The sequence below is a fragment of the Neoarius graeffei genome, chromosome 1, assembly GCF_027579695.1.
Source record: "Neoarius graeffei isolate fNeoGra1 chromosome 1, fNeoGra1.pri, whole genome shotgun sequence".
Taxonomy (NCBI): Eukaryota; Metazoa; Chordata; class Actinopteri; order Siluriformes; family Ariidae; genus Neoarius; species Neoarius graeffei.
In genome coordinates, this window is record NC_083569.1 from 70,961,780 (window position 1) to 70,980,216 (window position 18,437).

At 42.5% G+C, this 18,437-nt stretch overlaps 1 protein-coding gene across 5 annotated transcripts in view; it reads left to right on the forward strand.

Moving 5' to 3' along the window:
* plcb3 (phospholipase C, beta 3 (phosphatidylinositol-specific)) overlaps positions 1-18,437 on the forward strand; it is a 187,471-nt gene that overhangs the window by 162,315 nt on the left and 6,719 nt on the right. For 4 of the 5 annotated variants that reach the window (XM_060918364.1, XM_060918314.1, XM_060918453.1 and 1 more), the window contains exons 28-32: positions 12,771-12,880; positions 12,961-13,120; positions 15,349-15,425; positions 15,720-15,809; positions 16,039-16,096. In XM_060918364.1, the coding sequence (XP_060774347.1) occupies positions 12,771-12,880; positions 12,961-13,120; positions 15,349-15,425; positions 15,720-15,809; positions 16,039-16,096 (495 nt within the window). Of the gene's footprint in view, positions 1-12,770; positions 12,881-12,960; positions 13,121-13,951; positions 15,061-15,348; positions 15,426-15,719; positions 15,810-16,038; positions 16,097-18,437 lie in introns of those variants that run through there. The other variant, XM_060918498.1, reaches the window with a different exon arrangement.

The window sequence follows — 18,437 nt, forward strand, 5'->3', positions numbered from 1 at the left end:
CTTTACTGGATTTACTAGTTTACTGAGCTAGCGCGCTCGGGCAGGCTGGGAGCTAGCGCGCTCGGGCAGGCTGGGAGCTAGCACGCTCGGGCAGGCTGGGAGCTAGCGCGCTCCGGCGCCGGAGCGCGCTAGCTCCCAGCTTGCCCGAGCGCGCTAGCTCAGTAAACTAGTAAATACAGTAAAGGAAAAACTTGAGACTGAAAGGTTTTAACAGTCATCCAAATGACTGAACGTAAACATTGCTACAGTAACATACTAGCTACGATGTTGTTGACATTAGCTAGTGCTAACAGCTAGCTGCTAGTACACTGCTACAACACAGACACCGACCCTAATAATACAGTTCTTGGTCATTGCCTGGTAACAGCAAATTTATAACGGGCCATGTCTCAACAGACTAAGAAGTTATTTCAATGACATTTAATAACATTTTATTTATCCTGAGGACCGAAAGTAAATGAAAATGTGAACAAACCTTAGCTGTAATAAGATGGCGACCACCGGCTCCAGGGACGACCCGCTGATGTAGGCATGTTACCCAGCCTGACACAAAATATTTGTAGGTATCCAAACTCTTATATGCTTTCAGATCAATACCTGTGTATGGCGATGGGTTTTTAACGACATAAGTATACAGATCATGTGGGCCGAAGTCAGGTAAAGACGAGGGCTTCGTGTACTTCCGTACGTCAGTGAACAATCCTGGTGGAAGCAGGTAAACGTCGTTCTCTAAGCCTGCTAACCTCAATTTTTGCAAATGCCTCCCCCTCTGCTCGCCCTGTAAATGCCCTACGTCGCTGGATAGTGAAGGTGTTTTCTGCATCTCGCTCCTTTTTCTTTTATGTTTTTCGTTTGTCGCCTTCCTCGCATTCAAACTGATTCGAGCCGTGACGTCCAAAATGGCAGCCTCACATGACTTGGTCACGTGGGTGAAAAACCTCAATACAAGTGCACTTCCATGGCAGGAAAAAAAATACATTTTGCCGCCTATGTAGTCCCCTATTTATACAAAATTGAGTCATTCAGGATTCAGCCATGTTTTTGCTCGGCGTTAGCAACAGTTACAGGTTTTTAGCTTTCTCCTGAAATGTTTTCTTTTATTTCTTCTTCCTCAGGGTAGTAAAACTCGCTTTCGCTGTGAACACTGTCGTTATCGCTATCCATGCTGTAAAATAAATGCTATTCTCCTGAGAAATGCTGGCAAAAATTTATAAGATTTTTGATAAAAATCTGATAAATAAATCTTATAAAAAAGATAAATGTTGATAAAAATTGCTACTATGTTTGCTGTTGTGAACGAGCGAGTCACCAGAGGTCTGTAACCAGGGTCCGTTACTAGGGTCCGTACTGTAGGATACAGACCCGCTCTCCAGCCAATCAGAGCGCAGGATTTGATGGAAACCGGACCGCGAAAAAAATAATAAACAATTATTCACCAAAGGTGAAGTGAACATTAACCGAGATGAAGTCGAGGTTAATGTTCACTGAGACTGAGGTGGATAATTGTTTTAGTATAAATACACAGGTGATTTGTTTAAAAAAAAATAATTTATTTCAATCTTCAAAAGCAGCATGCAAATGTAGTAAAGGCACGGCGCGGACTTGCGTTACTTATCTACGCCGAGTCACAATAAAATACTTTGTTTTGAAATGGATAAAATAAATCACAATTCCGCCTTACCTTTGAATAGTTTTAGACCAAACTTCGTCGCATCTTTAGTGCTTTTAGGAACGGCATTTTCTTTCATAATTTCTAATTCTTCCTCACTTACGGTGACAAAGTGATTGACCGCCATTTTGCTCGAGGTGATTATCGAGAACCAGTCCAAATTTCTCAACCAATTTTGAATCTCCAATTTTCTTTAATCACCTTTGTATTTATACCAAAAGTTGAAAGCTGTATTTAAATGTCCTCTGCAGTTTGATGATCAAGATGTGTTTTGATGTCATAGGAATGTTTTATTTGCGATTGGATAATGGGATTTAGTCTGTAGCTTTTATCCATTAGTTGTTAAGCCTCATACTTTTGTAGATAGTGTTGGGAAAGGTCTATTGGGGAACGACTGCCTATAGAGGGTATGCATTGACGTGACTTTCCTGCTGGGACACGACCCCAATCAGTTGGACTGAGCGGCAGAACACACTGCAGCATGGCTGGCATTTGTATAGGAACAGCGAAGATGATTACTTGCTTAAATTGAAGGCAGTTGGACTCAGCAGTGATCCTTGCACTCTTCCAAAGTACCAGTGGTGCATGGACTTTGATATCAATAAAATCTACCTACTTGCCTAGCTCCCTCCCTCACAAAGCAGGATTACAAAGATAGCACAGGAGTGTGATTCAGCCCCATATAAGCATGCTAATAATAAACAACATTTAAATATACTTTTAAAGTTATCTGGCTAATTGTTTAAACTGGCTTTGTGGAGTATCCCTTATAAGGAAAACTGGTTTTGTCTTGGCAACCTAATGCTTTCTAACCATTTCCTCAGTTCATTCGTAGAACGCAAGGCTGATCATCACGGATGTTTTTTAATGAATGCTGACAGAAACTTTATCTACACAAAATATAAATGAAAGATGCTAAATATTTAATTGATAAGTAGTCAATAGAGTGTATAACTTGAGGTATTGTTTTAGCCAAAAATACAACATACAGACACGAAATGACGACCGCAAATTTGTTTCAGTGCCTAGATTCCAACTGTTTCTGCAAATTGCTGAAATCCATTTGATTCTCCTTTCTGTAGCATTCAGCAGTCAATTTAATAGTTATTCCACGAAATCGAGTCGTACATGAGCTGATAGCTGACGAGGCGTGTAGCACTGAGTTGGCTATAAGCCATGTACGACAAGATTGAATGGAATAACTGTTTTATTCTATCGACGTTCACTGGATTTTGAGAAACAGAGCATTTTTATTTTTTGCAAATTTGATAAATAAAAATTTTATATAAAACGTCCGACAAAATCATTTTCATTTAGAATGTAAACAAACCGGGCGGCACGGTGGTGTAGTGGTTAGCGCTGTCGCCTCACAGCAAGAAGGTCCTGAGTTCAAGCCCAGTGGCCGACGAGGGCCTTTCTGTGCAGAGTTTGCATGTTCTCCCCGTGTCCGCGTGGGTTTCCTCCAGGTGCTCCGGTTTCCCCCACAGTCCAAAGACATGCAGGTTAGGTTAACTGGTGACTCTAAATTGACCGTAGGTGTGAATGTGAATGGTTGTCTGTGTCTATGTGTCAGCCCTGTGATGACCTGGCGACTTGTCCAGGGTGTACCCTGCCTTTCACCCGTAGTCAGCTGGGATAGGCTCCAGCTTGCCTGCGACCCTGCATAGGATAAGCGGTTACGGATAATGGATGGATGTAAACAAACCAGCGAAATGATAGTAGCAATTTGTGAAAAATGCTATAATAATATGTATGGGCGCTGTGTGAGACGGCTGCCTCTCCAGTAGCTCTGTAGTTTTTAGCTCTTTAAACCTCTTTTTTTTCCTCCTTTTTTACTTTCTTGCTCTTCTTATGAAGACATAGTGTGTTTAACTACATAACATGGATATATTTAACTTTAACACGCAACCAGTAGCCAGTTTTCTCACTTATGAGCTGCTGGCCCTGAAAACAATGGGACGAGCCAGGATACAACACCCCATCCCGGCGGAGCTGAGGAGGAAACCCAGGGGCTGCAAAGCTGAAGCTAAGCTAAAGGTTAGGCTAGCGGACAACCAGCAGTGCTACAAACCATCCATTCCCTCCATTATCATGGGGAATGGGAACTCGCTGCCGAATAAAGTCAACGAGCTTTCCGCTCTGAACAACCAGTGGATTTACCGGGAGAGCAGCTTATTTATCTTTACGGAGACATGGCTAACACACCTTGTACCGGATGCTAACGTGGGCCTGCGGGGATTCACTGCTGTGAGGGCCAACAGAGACACTAACACATGCGGGAAAAGCAAAGGTGGGGGACTCATCATTTATGTCAACAACCGCTGGTGTAACCCGGGACATATCTCTGTAAAGACAGTTTTATGTTGCCCGGACTTGGAGCTGCTAGCCGTTAGCCTGCGGCCATATTACCGTATCTGCCGAGGGAGTTCAGTCATGTGATCACCATCTGTGTTTACATTCCTCCGAGGGCAGATGCAACCGCTGCATGTGAGAAGATTCACTCTGTCACAGCAAGGCTGCAGACACAGCACCCTGAGGCATTTATCACAATTTCTGGGGACTTTAATCATGCTACTTTGGACTCTACTTTGGCTGCTTTTTACCAGGCTGTGGATTGTCCAACAAGGAACAACAGGACAATTGACTTGCTGTATGCTGATGTGAGGGATGCATACAGAGCCACACCCCTCCCCCCACTAGGGAAGTCTGACCACAACCTGGTTCTTCTACAGCCGAAGTACACCCCCCTGGTTCAAAGGCAGCCTGCAACAACTAGCTCCATCAGGAGGTGGTCCCCTGAAATGGAAGATGCCCTCAGAGACTGCTATGACATCACGGACTGGGATGTGCTGCTTAGCCCACACTGTGAGGACATAGAGGAACTGACACACTGTCTGACAGATTACCTCAACTTCTGTGCAGACGTGGTCTCCCCCGCTAAGACTGTACGGTGTTACCCTAATAACAAGCCATGGGTAACACAGGAAGTCAAAGCTGTCCTCAACAGGAAGAAGGCCGCCTTCAGGAGCAGGGATAGGGAGGCGATGAAAGCAGCAGAGCAGGAGGTGAAATGCTGCATGAGGGAAACTAAGGACAGCTACAGGAGAAAGGTGGAGCAGAAGCTGAAGGAGAACAGCATGAGGGAGGTCTGGGAAGGTGTGAAAACCATCACAGGCCACAATACAAAGACCAGAGTCATTGAGGGGACAGTGGAGAGGGCGAACGAGTTGAATGACTTCTTCAATCGGTTCAACCAGCCCACGTCCCCCCACCCTCCCTCTCACTGCAGCCATCTCTCCTTCTTCCCTCAACACACCTCCCCCCAGTCATCACAGCAGCCCCCTCCTCCCCCTCCTCAACACAGACTCCTCTATGCATTACTGCAGACCAGGTCAGAGGTCAACTGAGGAAGCTTCACCCCAGGAAAGCAACAGGCCTGGACAAGGCGTGTTCACGACTACTGAAGACCTGCGCTGCTGAACTGGGTGAACCACTCCAACGCATCTTCAATCTCAGCCTGCAGCTGGGGAGAGTGCCAACCCTCTGGAAGACATCATGTATTGTTCCACTTCCCAAAATGAATCGGCCCAGCGAGCTGAATGACTTCCAATCAGTGGCGCTCACTTCACATCTGATGAAGACGTTGGAGCGGCTCTTCCTCAGCCTCCAGGTACAACATGCCCAGGACTGTCTGCAGTTTGTGTACCAGGCAGGTGTCGGTGTGGAAGATGCCATCCTCTACCTGCTACACCGAGCCCACTCGCATCTGGATAAGGGAAATGGCGCAGTGAGGAGTGCCTTCAACACCATCCAGCCCCTACTGCTTCAGGACAAACTGAACAGGATGCGAGTGGACCCCTGCCTGGTCATCTGGATCTCCAGCTACCTCACTGACCGGCCACAGTACGTCAGGCTGAAGGACATCACGTCTGACACTGTAATTAGCAGCACTGGAGCACCCCAGGGCATGGTGCTGGCCCCTCTTCTCTTCACCCTATACACCGCGGACTTCTGCTACAACTCGGAGCTGTGTCACATTTCAGAATTTTGCCGATGACACAGCCATCGTTGAGTGTATCAGTGACGACAGAGAGGAGAGGAGTATAGGAGCCTGGTGAGGGACTTTGCTGTGTGGTGCAACAGGAACCATCTGCAGCTCAACACCTCGAAGACCAGGGAGCTGGTCATTGACTGTGGGAGGTCCAGACCAAGGTCATGACCAGTTCTGATCGAGGGAGTCGAGGTGGAGGCTGTGGATTCCTACAAGTACCTCGGGCTGTGGCTGGACAGCAAGCTGGACTGGACTTGTAACACTAATCACTTGTACAGGAAGGGACAGAGCAGGCTATACTTCCTTAGGAGGCTGCAGTCCTTTAACATCTGCAGGAAGCTCCTGTGGATGTTCTATCAGGCTGTGGTCACCAGTGTCCTGTTTTACACCGTGGTGTGCTGGGGGGCAGCACATCCAAGAAGGACACATCCAGGCTGGACAAACTGATCAGGCGGGCCGGCTCTGTGGTTGGCATGAAGCTGGATTCTCTGGTGACGGTGGCAGAGAAGAGGTCTATGGACAAACTACTGAACATCATGGACGATGCCAGTCACCCTCTGCACACCGTCATCAGCAACCAGAGGAGCCTGTTCAGTGACAGAATGCTCCTTCCCAAGTGCAGGACGAACAGACTTAAAAACTCCTTTGTCCCTCACGCCATCAGACTGTACAACTCCTCTCTGGGGGGGAGGAGGGGTAACAGGAGGACAGAAGATGGGAAGGACCAGTAGCCTAGCCTAACAATAAGCAATAACGGACAATGTGCAATATAAGGTGCAATACTTTTCCTGCTCTCCCCCCCCCCCCCCCCACATATACACACACACACACACTTACCCTAACCCCACTTCTCCCCCCTTCCTTTCTTCCCCATATCTTATTCTTTTATATTTGTATATGTAAATACTTAATTTATTTTAATTTATCTAGAAGTTTTTCTCTATTTCTTTTCTCTGTTTATCTGTAATGATGCTGCTGGAATCTTAATTTCCCTGAGGGAACCCACCCGAAGGGATCAATGAAGTTTTATCTAATCTAATCTAATAAGAAAGAAAGCGCAACTTTATTCATCACACACTTGTGAAATTTCCTCTCTGCATTTAACCCATCTGAAGCAGTGAAAACACACATGCACACACACGTGAGCAATGAGCACGCACACACATACCCAGAGCAGTGGGCAGCCATGCTAACAGCACCCGGGGAGCAGTTGGGAGTTAGGTGCCTCGCTCAAGGGCACCTCAGCCCAAGGCTGTCCCATATTAACCTAGCCGCATGTCTTTGGACTGTGGGGGAAACCGGAGCACCCGGAGGAAACCCACGCATACACGGGGAGAACATGCAAACTCCACACAGAAAGGCCCTCGTCGGTCGCTGGGCTCGAACCTAGGACCTTCTTGCTGTGAGGCAACCGTGCTAACCACTACACCACCGTGCCACCCAGGGGTTAAATTGGGCCGGGGCTGTCCGGGGCTGAGCCCCGGCACATAAGCTCGGAGCGGATGGCATATGATCACGCACACATCAAAAGCAGCAAACCCTTTTCACGATTTTCAGTTCTGAATAATTAAATATCGTTTTATTAATCAATAAACCCATGACTTTTATGAGATAGATCATAGTTTTCCTGATAACAAGACGACCTGTCAAAGCTATTTAGAACAGAACTTGCGATCAGAGATTCTGGTTTCTGGAACACTGTGTGGGTTGCCAATTCCGCTTTTTATAAGCGACTTTGGGGTTTCTTTTTTTGTGAGCTTGCTTTAAAAAAAAAATCAGAAGTCGTGGTTTGCGGGTTTTTGGGCTTGTGTTTCAGCGTTGTGACTTGTTTATAATTTTCTCCGTACACCGTCTCCCCTTTTACCTGCATACGATCCTATTATTAGTGTAATTATTATTGTTATTATTATGTATTCAATTATTTATTTGGCATGTGGTGCTTTTTGTATTGTCTAGAACATACATAAGATGAGCATATTATAGCAGCAAAATAGAAGCACAATCATTTGAATGCAGCAAAACTTTTGCTGCATTCAAATGATTGTGCTTCTATTTTGCTGCTATAATATGCTCATCTTATGTATGTTCTAGACAATACAAAAAGCACCACATGCCAAATAAATAATTGAATACATAATAATAACAATAAATAATAAATGCTTCCAATGTTATAGTGTTGTTTGTATTTGGTTGCATTCACTGCATGAATATATTTGATTGACAATTTGACTGACAGTGTTTTGGCATATTTAACATTTATCCTCCAAAATAAATCAACTGTTTTGGTTTAAGATTGTGCAAGCCTTCAAATTTTCTCACTGAACATTTCTCCTTCACATTTTTCACCTGTAGGCATGTGACAAGATTTAACATGATATTGCTCAACCTACCTCTGTAAAGTCAGCTAACAACTTATTAAAATGCACCAGAATTCAGCAAATAACATGTATGATAATAAAAAAACTTCTGGGGGAGGACCCCCAGACCCCCCACTAATCATTTCCTTCAAACCAATGTACAACAACCTGTACAATCTGTTACACTGGCCAACCAATCTACATTCAAACTGCCATAATGTGTAGGGGGGCACTACAAGACACACATAGGCCTACAACACACAGATAAGGTGTATATCTCTGTGCAATATGATATGGTTATCAAATTAGAGGGTTATTTTCCAAAAAGTATATTGGGGCAGGGCGGCGGGGGCAGGGGCGGGTACGAGGCAGAGCCCCCCCACATAACCAATCCCAATTTAACCCCTGGTGCCACCCAATAATAATTCTCAGGGGTGGGGGAATATATATATATATATATATATATATATATATATATATATATATATATATATATATACACACACACACACACACACACACAGTGGGGCAAAAAAGTATTTAGTCAGCTACCAATTGTGCAAGTTCTCCCACTTAAAAAGATGAGAGAGGCCTGTAATTTTCATCATAGGTACACTTCAACTATGAGAGACAGAATGGGGGGAAAGAATCCAGGAAATCACATTGTAGGATTTTTAATGAATTAATTGGTAAATTCCTCAGTAAAACAAGTATTTGGTCACCTACAAACAAGCAAGATTTCTGGCTCTCACAGACCTGTAACTTCTTCTTTAAGAGGCTCCTCTGTCCTCCACTCGTTACCTGTATTAATGGCACCTGTTTGAACTCGTTATCAGTATAAAAGACACCTGCCCACAATCTCAAACAGTCACACTCCAAACTCCACTATGGCCAAGACCAAAGAGCTGTCAAAGGACACCAGAAACAAAATTGTAGACCTGCACCAGGCTGGGAAGACTGAATCTGCAATAGGTAAGCAGCTTGGTGTGAAGAAATCAACTGTGGGAGCAATTATTAGAAAATGGAAGACATATAAGACCACTGATAATCTCCCTCGATCTGGGGCGCCACGCAAGATCTCACCCCGTGGGGTCAAAATGATCACAAGAACGGTGAGCAAAAATCCCAGAACCACATGGGGGGACCTAGTGAATGACCTGCAGAGAGCTGGGACCAAAGTAACAAAGGCTACCATCAGGAACACACTACGCCGCCAGGGACTCAAATCCTGCAGTGCCCCCTGCTTAAGCCAGTACATGTCCAGGCCTGTCTGAAGTTTGCTAGAGAGCATTTGGATGATCCAGAAGAGGATTGGGAGAATGTCATATGGTCAGATGAAACCAAAATAGAACTTTTTGGTAAAAACTCAACTTGTCGTGTTTGGAGGAGAAAGAATGCTGAGTTGCATCCAAAGAACACCATACCTACTGTGAAGCATGGGGGTGGAAACATCATGCTTTGGGACTGTTTTTCTGCAAAGGGACCAGGATGACTGATCCGTGTAAAGGAAAGAATGAATGGGGCCATGTATCGTGAGATTTTGAGTGAAAACCTCCTTCCATCACCAAGGGCATTGAAGATGAAACGTGGCTGGGTCTTTCAGCATGACAATGATCCCAAACACACTGCCCGGGCAACGAAGGAGTGACTTCGTAAGAAGCATTTCAAGGTCCTGGAGTGGCCTAGCCAGTCTCCAGATCTCAACCCCATAGAAAATCTTTGGAGGGAGTTGAAAGTCCGTGTTGCCCAGCGACAGCCCCAAAACATCACTGCTCTAGAGGAGATCTGCATGGAGGAATGGGCCAAAATACCAGCAACAGTGTGTGAAAACCTTGTGAAGACTTACAGAAAACGTTTGACCTCTGTCATTGCCAACAAAGGGTATATAACAAAGTATTGAGATGAACTTTTGTTATTGACCAAATACTTATTTTCCACCATAATTTGCAAATAAATTCTTTAAAAATCAGACAATGTGATTTTCTGGATTTTTTTTCTCATTTTGTCTCTCATAGTTGAAGTGTACCTATGATGAAAATTACAGGCCTCTCTCATCTTTTTAAGTGGGAGAACTTGCACATTTGGTGACTGACTAAATACTTTTTTGCCCCACTGTATATAGTGCCTTGCAAAAGTATTCATACCCCTTGAACATTTTCACATTTTTCCACCTTACAACCATGAACTTAAAAGGATTTTATGTAATAGACCAACACAGAGTAGCACATAATTGTGAAGTGAAACGAAAATGATAAATGGTCTTCAAAATTTTAAACAAATAAAAATCTGAAAAATGTGATGTGCATTAGTATTCAGCCCCCCGCGTCAATACTTTGTAGAGCCACCTTTTGCTGCAATTAGAGCTGCAAGTCTTTTGTGGTATGTCTCTACCAGCTTTGCACATCTAGACACTGAAATTTTTGCCCATTCTTCTTTGCAAAATAGCTCAAGCTCAGCCAGATTGGATGGAGAGCGTCTGTGAACAGCAATTTTCAAGTCTTGCCACAGATGCTCAATGGGATTTAGGTCTGGACTTTGACTGGGCCATTCTAACACATGAATATTCTTTGATCTAAACCATTCCATTGTAGCTCTGGCTGTATGTTTAGGGTCATTGTCTTGCTGGAAGGTGACTCTCCTTCCCAGTCTCAAGTCTTTTGCAGCCTCCAACAGGTTTTCTTCCAGGATTGCCCTGTATTTAGCTCCATCCATCTTCCCATCAACTCTGACCAGCTTCCCTGTCCCTGCTGAAGAAAAGCATCCCCATAGCATGATGCTGCCACCACCATGTTTCACAGTGGGGATGGTGTGTGCAGAGTGATGAGCAGTGTTAGTTTTCCGCCACACATAGCGCTTTGCATTTAGGCCAAAAAGTTCAACTTTGGTCTCATCTGACCAAAGCACTTTCTTCCACATGTTTGCTGTGTCCCCTACATGGCTTCTTAAGCCTGTCTTTCAACAATGGCTTGCTTCTTGCCACTCTTCCAAAAAGGCCAGATTTGTGGAGCGTACGACTTATAGTTGTCCTGTGCACAGATTCTCCCACCTGAGCTGTGGATTTCTGCAGCTCCTCCAGAGTGATCATGGGCCTCTTGGCTGCTTCTCTGACCAGTGCTCTCCTTGCTCGCTCTGTCAGTTTAGGTGGACGGCCATGTCTTGGTAGGTTTGCAGTTGTGCCATACTTTTTCCATTTTTGAATGATGGATTGAACAGTGCTTCTTGAGATGTTCAGAGCTTGGGATATTTTTTTATAACCTAACCCTGCTTTAAACTTCTCCAGAACTTTATCCCTGACCTGTCTGGTGAGTTCTTTGGTCTTCATGATGCTGTTTGTTCTTCAGTGTTCTCTAACAAACCACTGAGGCCTTCACAGAACAAGTGTATTTATGCTGAGGGTAAATTACACACAGTAGGACTCTATTAACTAATTAGATGACTTCTGAAGGCAATTGATTGCACTGGATTGTATTTAGAGGTATCAGAGGACAGGGGGCTGAATACTAATGCACACCACATTTTTTAGATTTTTATTTGTTTAAAATGTTGAAGACCATTTATCATTTTTGTTTCACTTCACAATTATGTGCTACTCTGTGTTGGTCTATCACATAAAATCTCAATAAAAAACTTTGTGGTTGTAAGGTGGAAAAATGTGAAAAAGTTCAAGGGGTATGAATACTTTTGCAAGGCACTGTATGTGTAATATATATATTCTTATCAAATACTTTTATTCCATATTTTCTTGCTTTTTTTTGTTGTACTTTTTGGGGTTTTGTTTTCGAGTAATTTTTATTTCGTCCTCGGTTGGTTCAGCAACACGCTCTGCCATTTTGTTTTTCTCTACTCACAGTATATGAGCTGATAGCGTAGTAGTAGATTAACCAATCAGAGCGTGCGATTGCTCATATCCAGTGAACGTGGATAGAATAAAAAAAAGTTAACTCCAATTTCCTGTTGAATCTGTTTGTAGTCAGTCTCACAGTAGCTCTTTTCCATTGTAGACATGTTTTCACAGTATTCGAGCTGAACACCAACGCTGCCAGTAGTCTTTCTGCAACTCAGTGGGCGTAGCTACAGTGAATTCTACATATGGTGATGTCACATGTATATTCTCTATTCCCCCGTTTTCATTTTAATTAATATTTAGATGTGCTCTAATATTGATGGGTGTAATGTTAAGGTTCGGTTCAATCTTAAATAACTCGCTATCCGCTATGTCCCCTATACATACTAATATAACGGTTTCACAAAGCCTACATAGTGACAACTTTAGTGGCGTTGAAGATTTAGTCACAGAAAGACATGCATCCAATAAATGTTTGTTGGAGATTGTAAACTACTTTTGATATGTGATTATAAAAATAATACATCCTTTTAAATTTGAGACAAAATAAAGTACGTCTTAACTGACGCAGCTTTATTCAGAGCCGTTCTCCTACATCAAAGCATGACGGTCCTTCAGCTGATAAACTGCAAACTGGTATTTTGATCGACTTGCATCCATGAGACTAAAAATAGAATGTGAACTTAAACAATCAGTGCAGTGTCTGGTAGGTTTTTTTTTTTGGCATAACATTTTAAATATTAGGTGTAGTGTTTTTCAACAGTGAAATTCGTTCTGACAATTTTAAAGTCCAACCACACTGTATATGCGTATTGTCTCTGTGTGTGTGTGTGTGTGTGTGTGTGTTAGGTGTGGGCTCTCAGTAAGGAGCAGAAGATGAGGTGTAACCAGCTGAGCTCAGACATCCAGAGACGCAAGAGTCAAGTGGAGAAAAAGCTGCGGCTCAGCGTAAAGAAGAAGTACGAGGGAAATAAAGAAGGTGGAAGCGGTTTGACAGTATGTGCTCTATGCAATATTTATTGTGTGTGTGTGTTGATAGTGAGCCTCAGGAACCTGTGAGGACTGAACTGAGTGCTCTGGAGATGGAGCTGGAGAAGCAGACAGTGCAGCTGAGAGAGTGGCAGATGCAGGAGCTACTTGAACTGCGAAAAAAACAACACCAGCTGGAAAGAGAAAAGAAGTATGCTCATTTTGAAGAGGTACTACACACACACACACACTCTCATACACACACTGGCTAGTGCTTCATCTTTACATTTACAGCATTTAGCAGATGCCTTTATCCAGAGTGACTCTCACAAGTGCTTTGCAGTCTCTATCAGAAACATATCCTCATGCGAGTACACTAGGTCAGGGACTAACATTAATGGAGGTTCGTACTGCATGAAAAGAAAACAAATGAGGCAAAGATTTAAAAAAAAAAATAGAATAAATAAGTGTGAATTTAAGTGCTTGGTGAAGAGTTATTTTTTTTAGTCTTTATGTAAAGACATCCTGTGACTCGGTTGTTCAGACAGCCAGGCAAAGTTTATTCCACCACTCGGGTACCAGTACAGAGAAGAGTCTTGATGCATGTGTTCCTGGAACCTTCTCACTTTTTATTTTCAAGGTAAACAAATTACTTGATTTTGGTTCGGATGTATGCAAAAGAGAAATATATTTCAGTTTAGGAAAGCCCCATGACCCTGATCGATAACCAATATAGATAAATAGATGGATTGATGAAGTTTAGGGAAACCGGGAGTTTTCAGAACTATACAAGTGTCATGATGTTAACAGTTCTGTCTATACTAGTGCATCTCAAACAATGAGAATATCGTGAAAAAGTTCAATATTTTCCATCAGTTATTAAAGAAAATGAAAGTTTTATATATTCTCAACTCATTACATGTAAAGTAAAATGTTTCAAGCATTTTTCTATTTAAATTGTGAGAATTATGGCCTACAGTGCAAAACAAAATCTCAAATTATGAGTGTTTCATTTCGAGTTTGAGTAAAACAGTATAAATACCATTTATCTCTCGATCTAGTTCAGTACACACGACCACAATCATGGGGAAGACTGCTGACTTGACAGTTGTCCAGAAGACGATCATTGACAACCTCCACAAGGAGTGTAAGCTACAGAAGGTCATTGCTGAAAAGGCTGGCTGGAAAAGGTGCACAAGCAACAGGGATGGCCGCAGGCTTGAGAGGATTGTCAAGAAAAGTCGACTCAAGAACTTGGGAGAGCTTCACAAGGAGTGGACTGAGGCTGGTGTCAGTGCATCGAGAGCCATCATGCACAGACGTCTTCAGGAAAGGGGCTACAACTGTCTCATTCCTAATATCAAGCCACTCCTGAACCAGAGACATCGTCAGAAGCGTCTTACCTGGGCTAAGGAGAGAAAGAACTGGACTGTTGCTCAGTGGTCCAAAGTCCTCTTTTCAGATTAAAGTAAATTTTGCATTTCATTTGGAAATCAAGGTTCTAGAGTCTGGAGGAAGAGTGGAGAGGCACAGAATCCAAGGTGCTTGAAGTTTTCATAGACTGTATTGATTTGGGGTGCCAGGTCATTTGCTGGTGTTGGTCGGCTGTGTTTTATCAAGTCTAAAGTCAACACAGCTGCCTACCAGGAGATTTTAGAGCACTTCATGCTTCTATCTGCTGACAAGCTTTATGGAGATGTGGATTTCCTTTTCCAGCAGGACTTAGCACCTGCTCATAGTGCCAAAACTACTACCAAATGGTTTGCTGACCATGATGTTACTGTGCTTGACTGGCCAGCCAACTCACCTGACCTGAGCCCCAGAGAGAATCTATGGGATATTGTCAAGAGGAAGATGAGAAACACCCGACCCAAAAATACAGACGAGCTGAAGGCCGCTAAAAATAACCTGGGCTTCAATAACACCTCAGGAGTGCCACAGACTGATCACCTCCATGCCACGCCGCATTAATCCAGTAATTCGTGGTAAAGGAGCCCCAACCAAGTACTGAGTGTATAAATGAACACACTTTTCAGAAGTTGGACATTTCTGAACTGTAAATCCGTTTTTGATTGATCTTAGGAAATACTCTAATTTTGAGTCCCTAAACATCTTTGAAGTGTTGTGAGAAGGAATGGCAACATAATAAAGTGGCAAATGCTTTACCATCTCAACTTTCTTTTGAAATGTGTTGCAAGATTCAAAATTGAAATTAATGTTTATTTTGAAAATAAACAATAAAATTCATGAAGGTAAAACATCAAATAATGTGCTGTTGTGTTGTTTTGAGTGCAGTGCAGGTCAAAGATGATTTACAAATCATTTTCAGTTTTAATTTCAGTTTCAACATACCATCCCAACTTTTTCTGATTTGGGGTTGTATAACTAAAAATGTTAAACGACAGGGCGTTAAAAATAAAGTGTAAGACTCTGAGCCGTTTTTGTCTTGCTGCTTCAGTCATTTAGGAAACTAAAATCAGTTGCTGAGGAATGCCAGATTGCCCAGCTCAAGAAACTCAAGGAGATATGTGACAAGTAAGCCCTACCTCCCTTTCTCACACACACTGTCTCGAGATATATATATATATATATGTGTGTGTTTGTGTGTATATATATATATATATATATATATATATATATATATATATATATATATATATATATATGTGTGTATGTGTGTGTGTGTGTGTGTGTGTATGTATATATATATATATATATATATATATATATATATATATAAAATGTGTGTATGTATATGTATGCGTGTGTGTGTGTGTGTATATATACCTGTGTAACTTACATGTGTGACACATCTTTCCCTCTCACTAGAGAGAAGAAGGAGTTGCAGAAGATTTTAGACAGAAAAAGGCAGAACAGTATCAGTGAGGCCAAGAAAGGGGATAAAGAGAAGGCAGAGTCGTGAGTAAACTCTTTTAAACAACTCCACCTTCCTCAGACCAGTTTTTATTCTATTATGTGAACTTATTTATCCAAATATCTCCTCAAACATTTTCATAGGAAAAATATAAAGTCAGATGTAGGACAGAAAGGAAGGTTTGTGGTCATGTGACAGTATCTTGCTCCATCAGTAGTGTGTGTTGCTACTGTAAGTCTAACACTCTGCCCTTCTCTATCTCTGTGTCTCAAGGGAAGTGAATGAGATAAATAAAAAACATATCCAGGACTCCGTGAACTCACTGCGCAAGGTGAGTGTGTTTCAGAGATTTCAAATCAAGTCTCCTGTCAAAGCAGACTCACATCTCTGTCCATGTTGCTTTGCTGTCATGGAGAGAAATGTACTGTATATAATGACGAGGAATAGAGACAACATTATTTATTCTATCCATGTTCACTGGATATGAGCAGTTGTGCGCTCTGATTGGCTACTCTACTACTAGGATATCAGCTTATATAGCGTGAGTAGAGAAAAACAAAATGGCGGAGCGTGTTGCTGAACCAACCGAGGATGAAATAAAAATCATACTCGAAAACAAAACCCCAAAAATGATCAAGTATTTAAAAGAAACAGAAACAGCTGAAAGAATATAGTTCTTTCCAACCCCCCCCAATATCTTCAAATATCTGATGGTAAGAATGTAGCTTTTTATTTTTCAAGAATTATTGTAGTGGCACGGTGGTGTAGTGGTTAGCACTGTCGCCTCACAGCAAGAAGGTCCTGGGTTCGAGCCCCGTGGCCGGCGAGGGCCTTTCTGTGTGGAGTTTGCATGTTCTTCCCGTGTCTGTGTGGGTTTCCTCCGGGTGCTCCGGTTTCCCCCACAGTCCAAAGACATGCAGGTTAGGTTAACTGGTGACTCTAAATTGACCGTAGGTGTGAATGCGAGTGTGAATGGTTGTCTGTGTCTATGTGTCAGCCCTGTGATGACCTGGCGACTTGTCCAGGGTGTACCCCGCCTTTCACCCGTAGTCAGCTGGGATAGGTTGCAGCTTGCCTGCGACCCTGTACAGGATAAGCCGCTACAGATAATGGATGGATGGAAGAATTATAACATTTTTCACAAATTGCTACTGTCATGTCGCCGGTTTGTTTACATTCTAAGCGGAAATTATTTTGTCAGATGTCTTGTATAAAATTTTTAATTATGAAATTTGCAAAAAATGAAAATAAAAATGCTCCATTTCTCAAAATCCAGTGAATGTGTATAGAATAAAAGTTATTCCACTCAATCATGTCATACATGGCTTATAGCCAACTCGGTGCTACGCACCTCATCAGCTTATCAGCTCATGTATGACTCAATTTCATAAAATAACTGTTAAATATCAGGAGGGTTTTATTATTATTATTATTATTAATATGGTCCAAAATGTTGGACAATAATAACATCCGTATATTGTTTTTTTTTTTATGAAAATCTGAAAGTGACTGCGCAAAGACTCCTCTTGACTTAAATTTCAACCAGATATCACTTGGAAATGCAGTCTTGTGAACTGCACGGAAACAAACCAAATGTACAAAAAAGGACAATCCAGAGGTGATGGTGACAGTGCAAAGATCACTTATGTTGTCTCAATCCTTTTTAGTTCATAAAACATACCATTAAATCATTATTTCCTAGCCAGCTCTTTGTCTTAATGTGGTTTCTTGTGTAGATTTGAGGGACACAGTCGCTCTGTTTGTTTATGTGGAATCTGAATGTAAAGCCTGATGTATGATTGACAGATCCCTAATTGCACGTGGCCCAAATGACAATAATAACAGTCACTGTTGCAGCACTTTTATGAAACTTGTACATTAACTACTGACCCAATTCAGTCACTATTCACAAGACAGTGAAGGCCGCAAGCATAAATCAACATTACACACTCACACTTCACAATCTCACAGCTGTCATTTACAAAAATCACTACTCCTCCTACAGGATTGATCGGATTTCTATCAAACTCACATATAATGTTCCCCAGGTGGGTGTGCATAAAAGTTGTCAAGACAGTGGCGTCACCGGTCATATTTACGATTTTATGTGCATCTGAAATTTTTTGGGTGACTCATCGCATTAAACGCTACTCTTCTTAAACTGCTGGGACGTTTTCACTGAAACTCACCCAGAAGACTCTAAAGACAAACCAACAAGAGTTATTCACCAGGTGGTGCCACCTGCCACGGATGAGGCTACAGAGGGGTCATGTGCAATTTCACAAAAATCGCTACTCCTCCTACAGGAGTGATCAGATTTTGATCTAACTCCTCTTGAATGTTCCCCAGGTTGGTATGTATAAAAAAAAGTTGTCAAGACGATGGCGCTACCTGTCATATTTAACATTTTATGGGCATTTGAAAATTTTGGGTGACTCATCACACCAAACACTACTGTTCATAAACTGCTCGGATGTTTTCATTGAAACTCACCCAGAAGACTCTAAAGACATATTCCAACAAGAATTGTTCACCAGGTGGCACCACCTGCCATGGATGCGGCTACACGGGTCATATGCAATTTCACAAAAATCGCTGCTACTCCTATAGGATTGACTGGATTTCAGACTCGCACACGATAACAGTGGCTGGTATGAGCTACAGCCTCATTG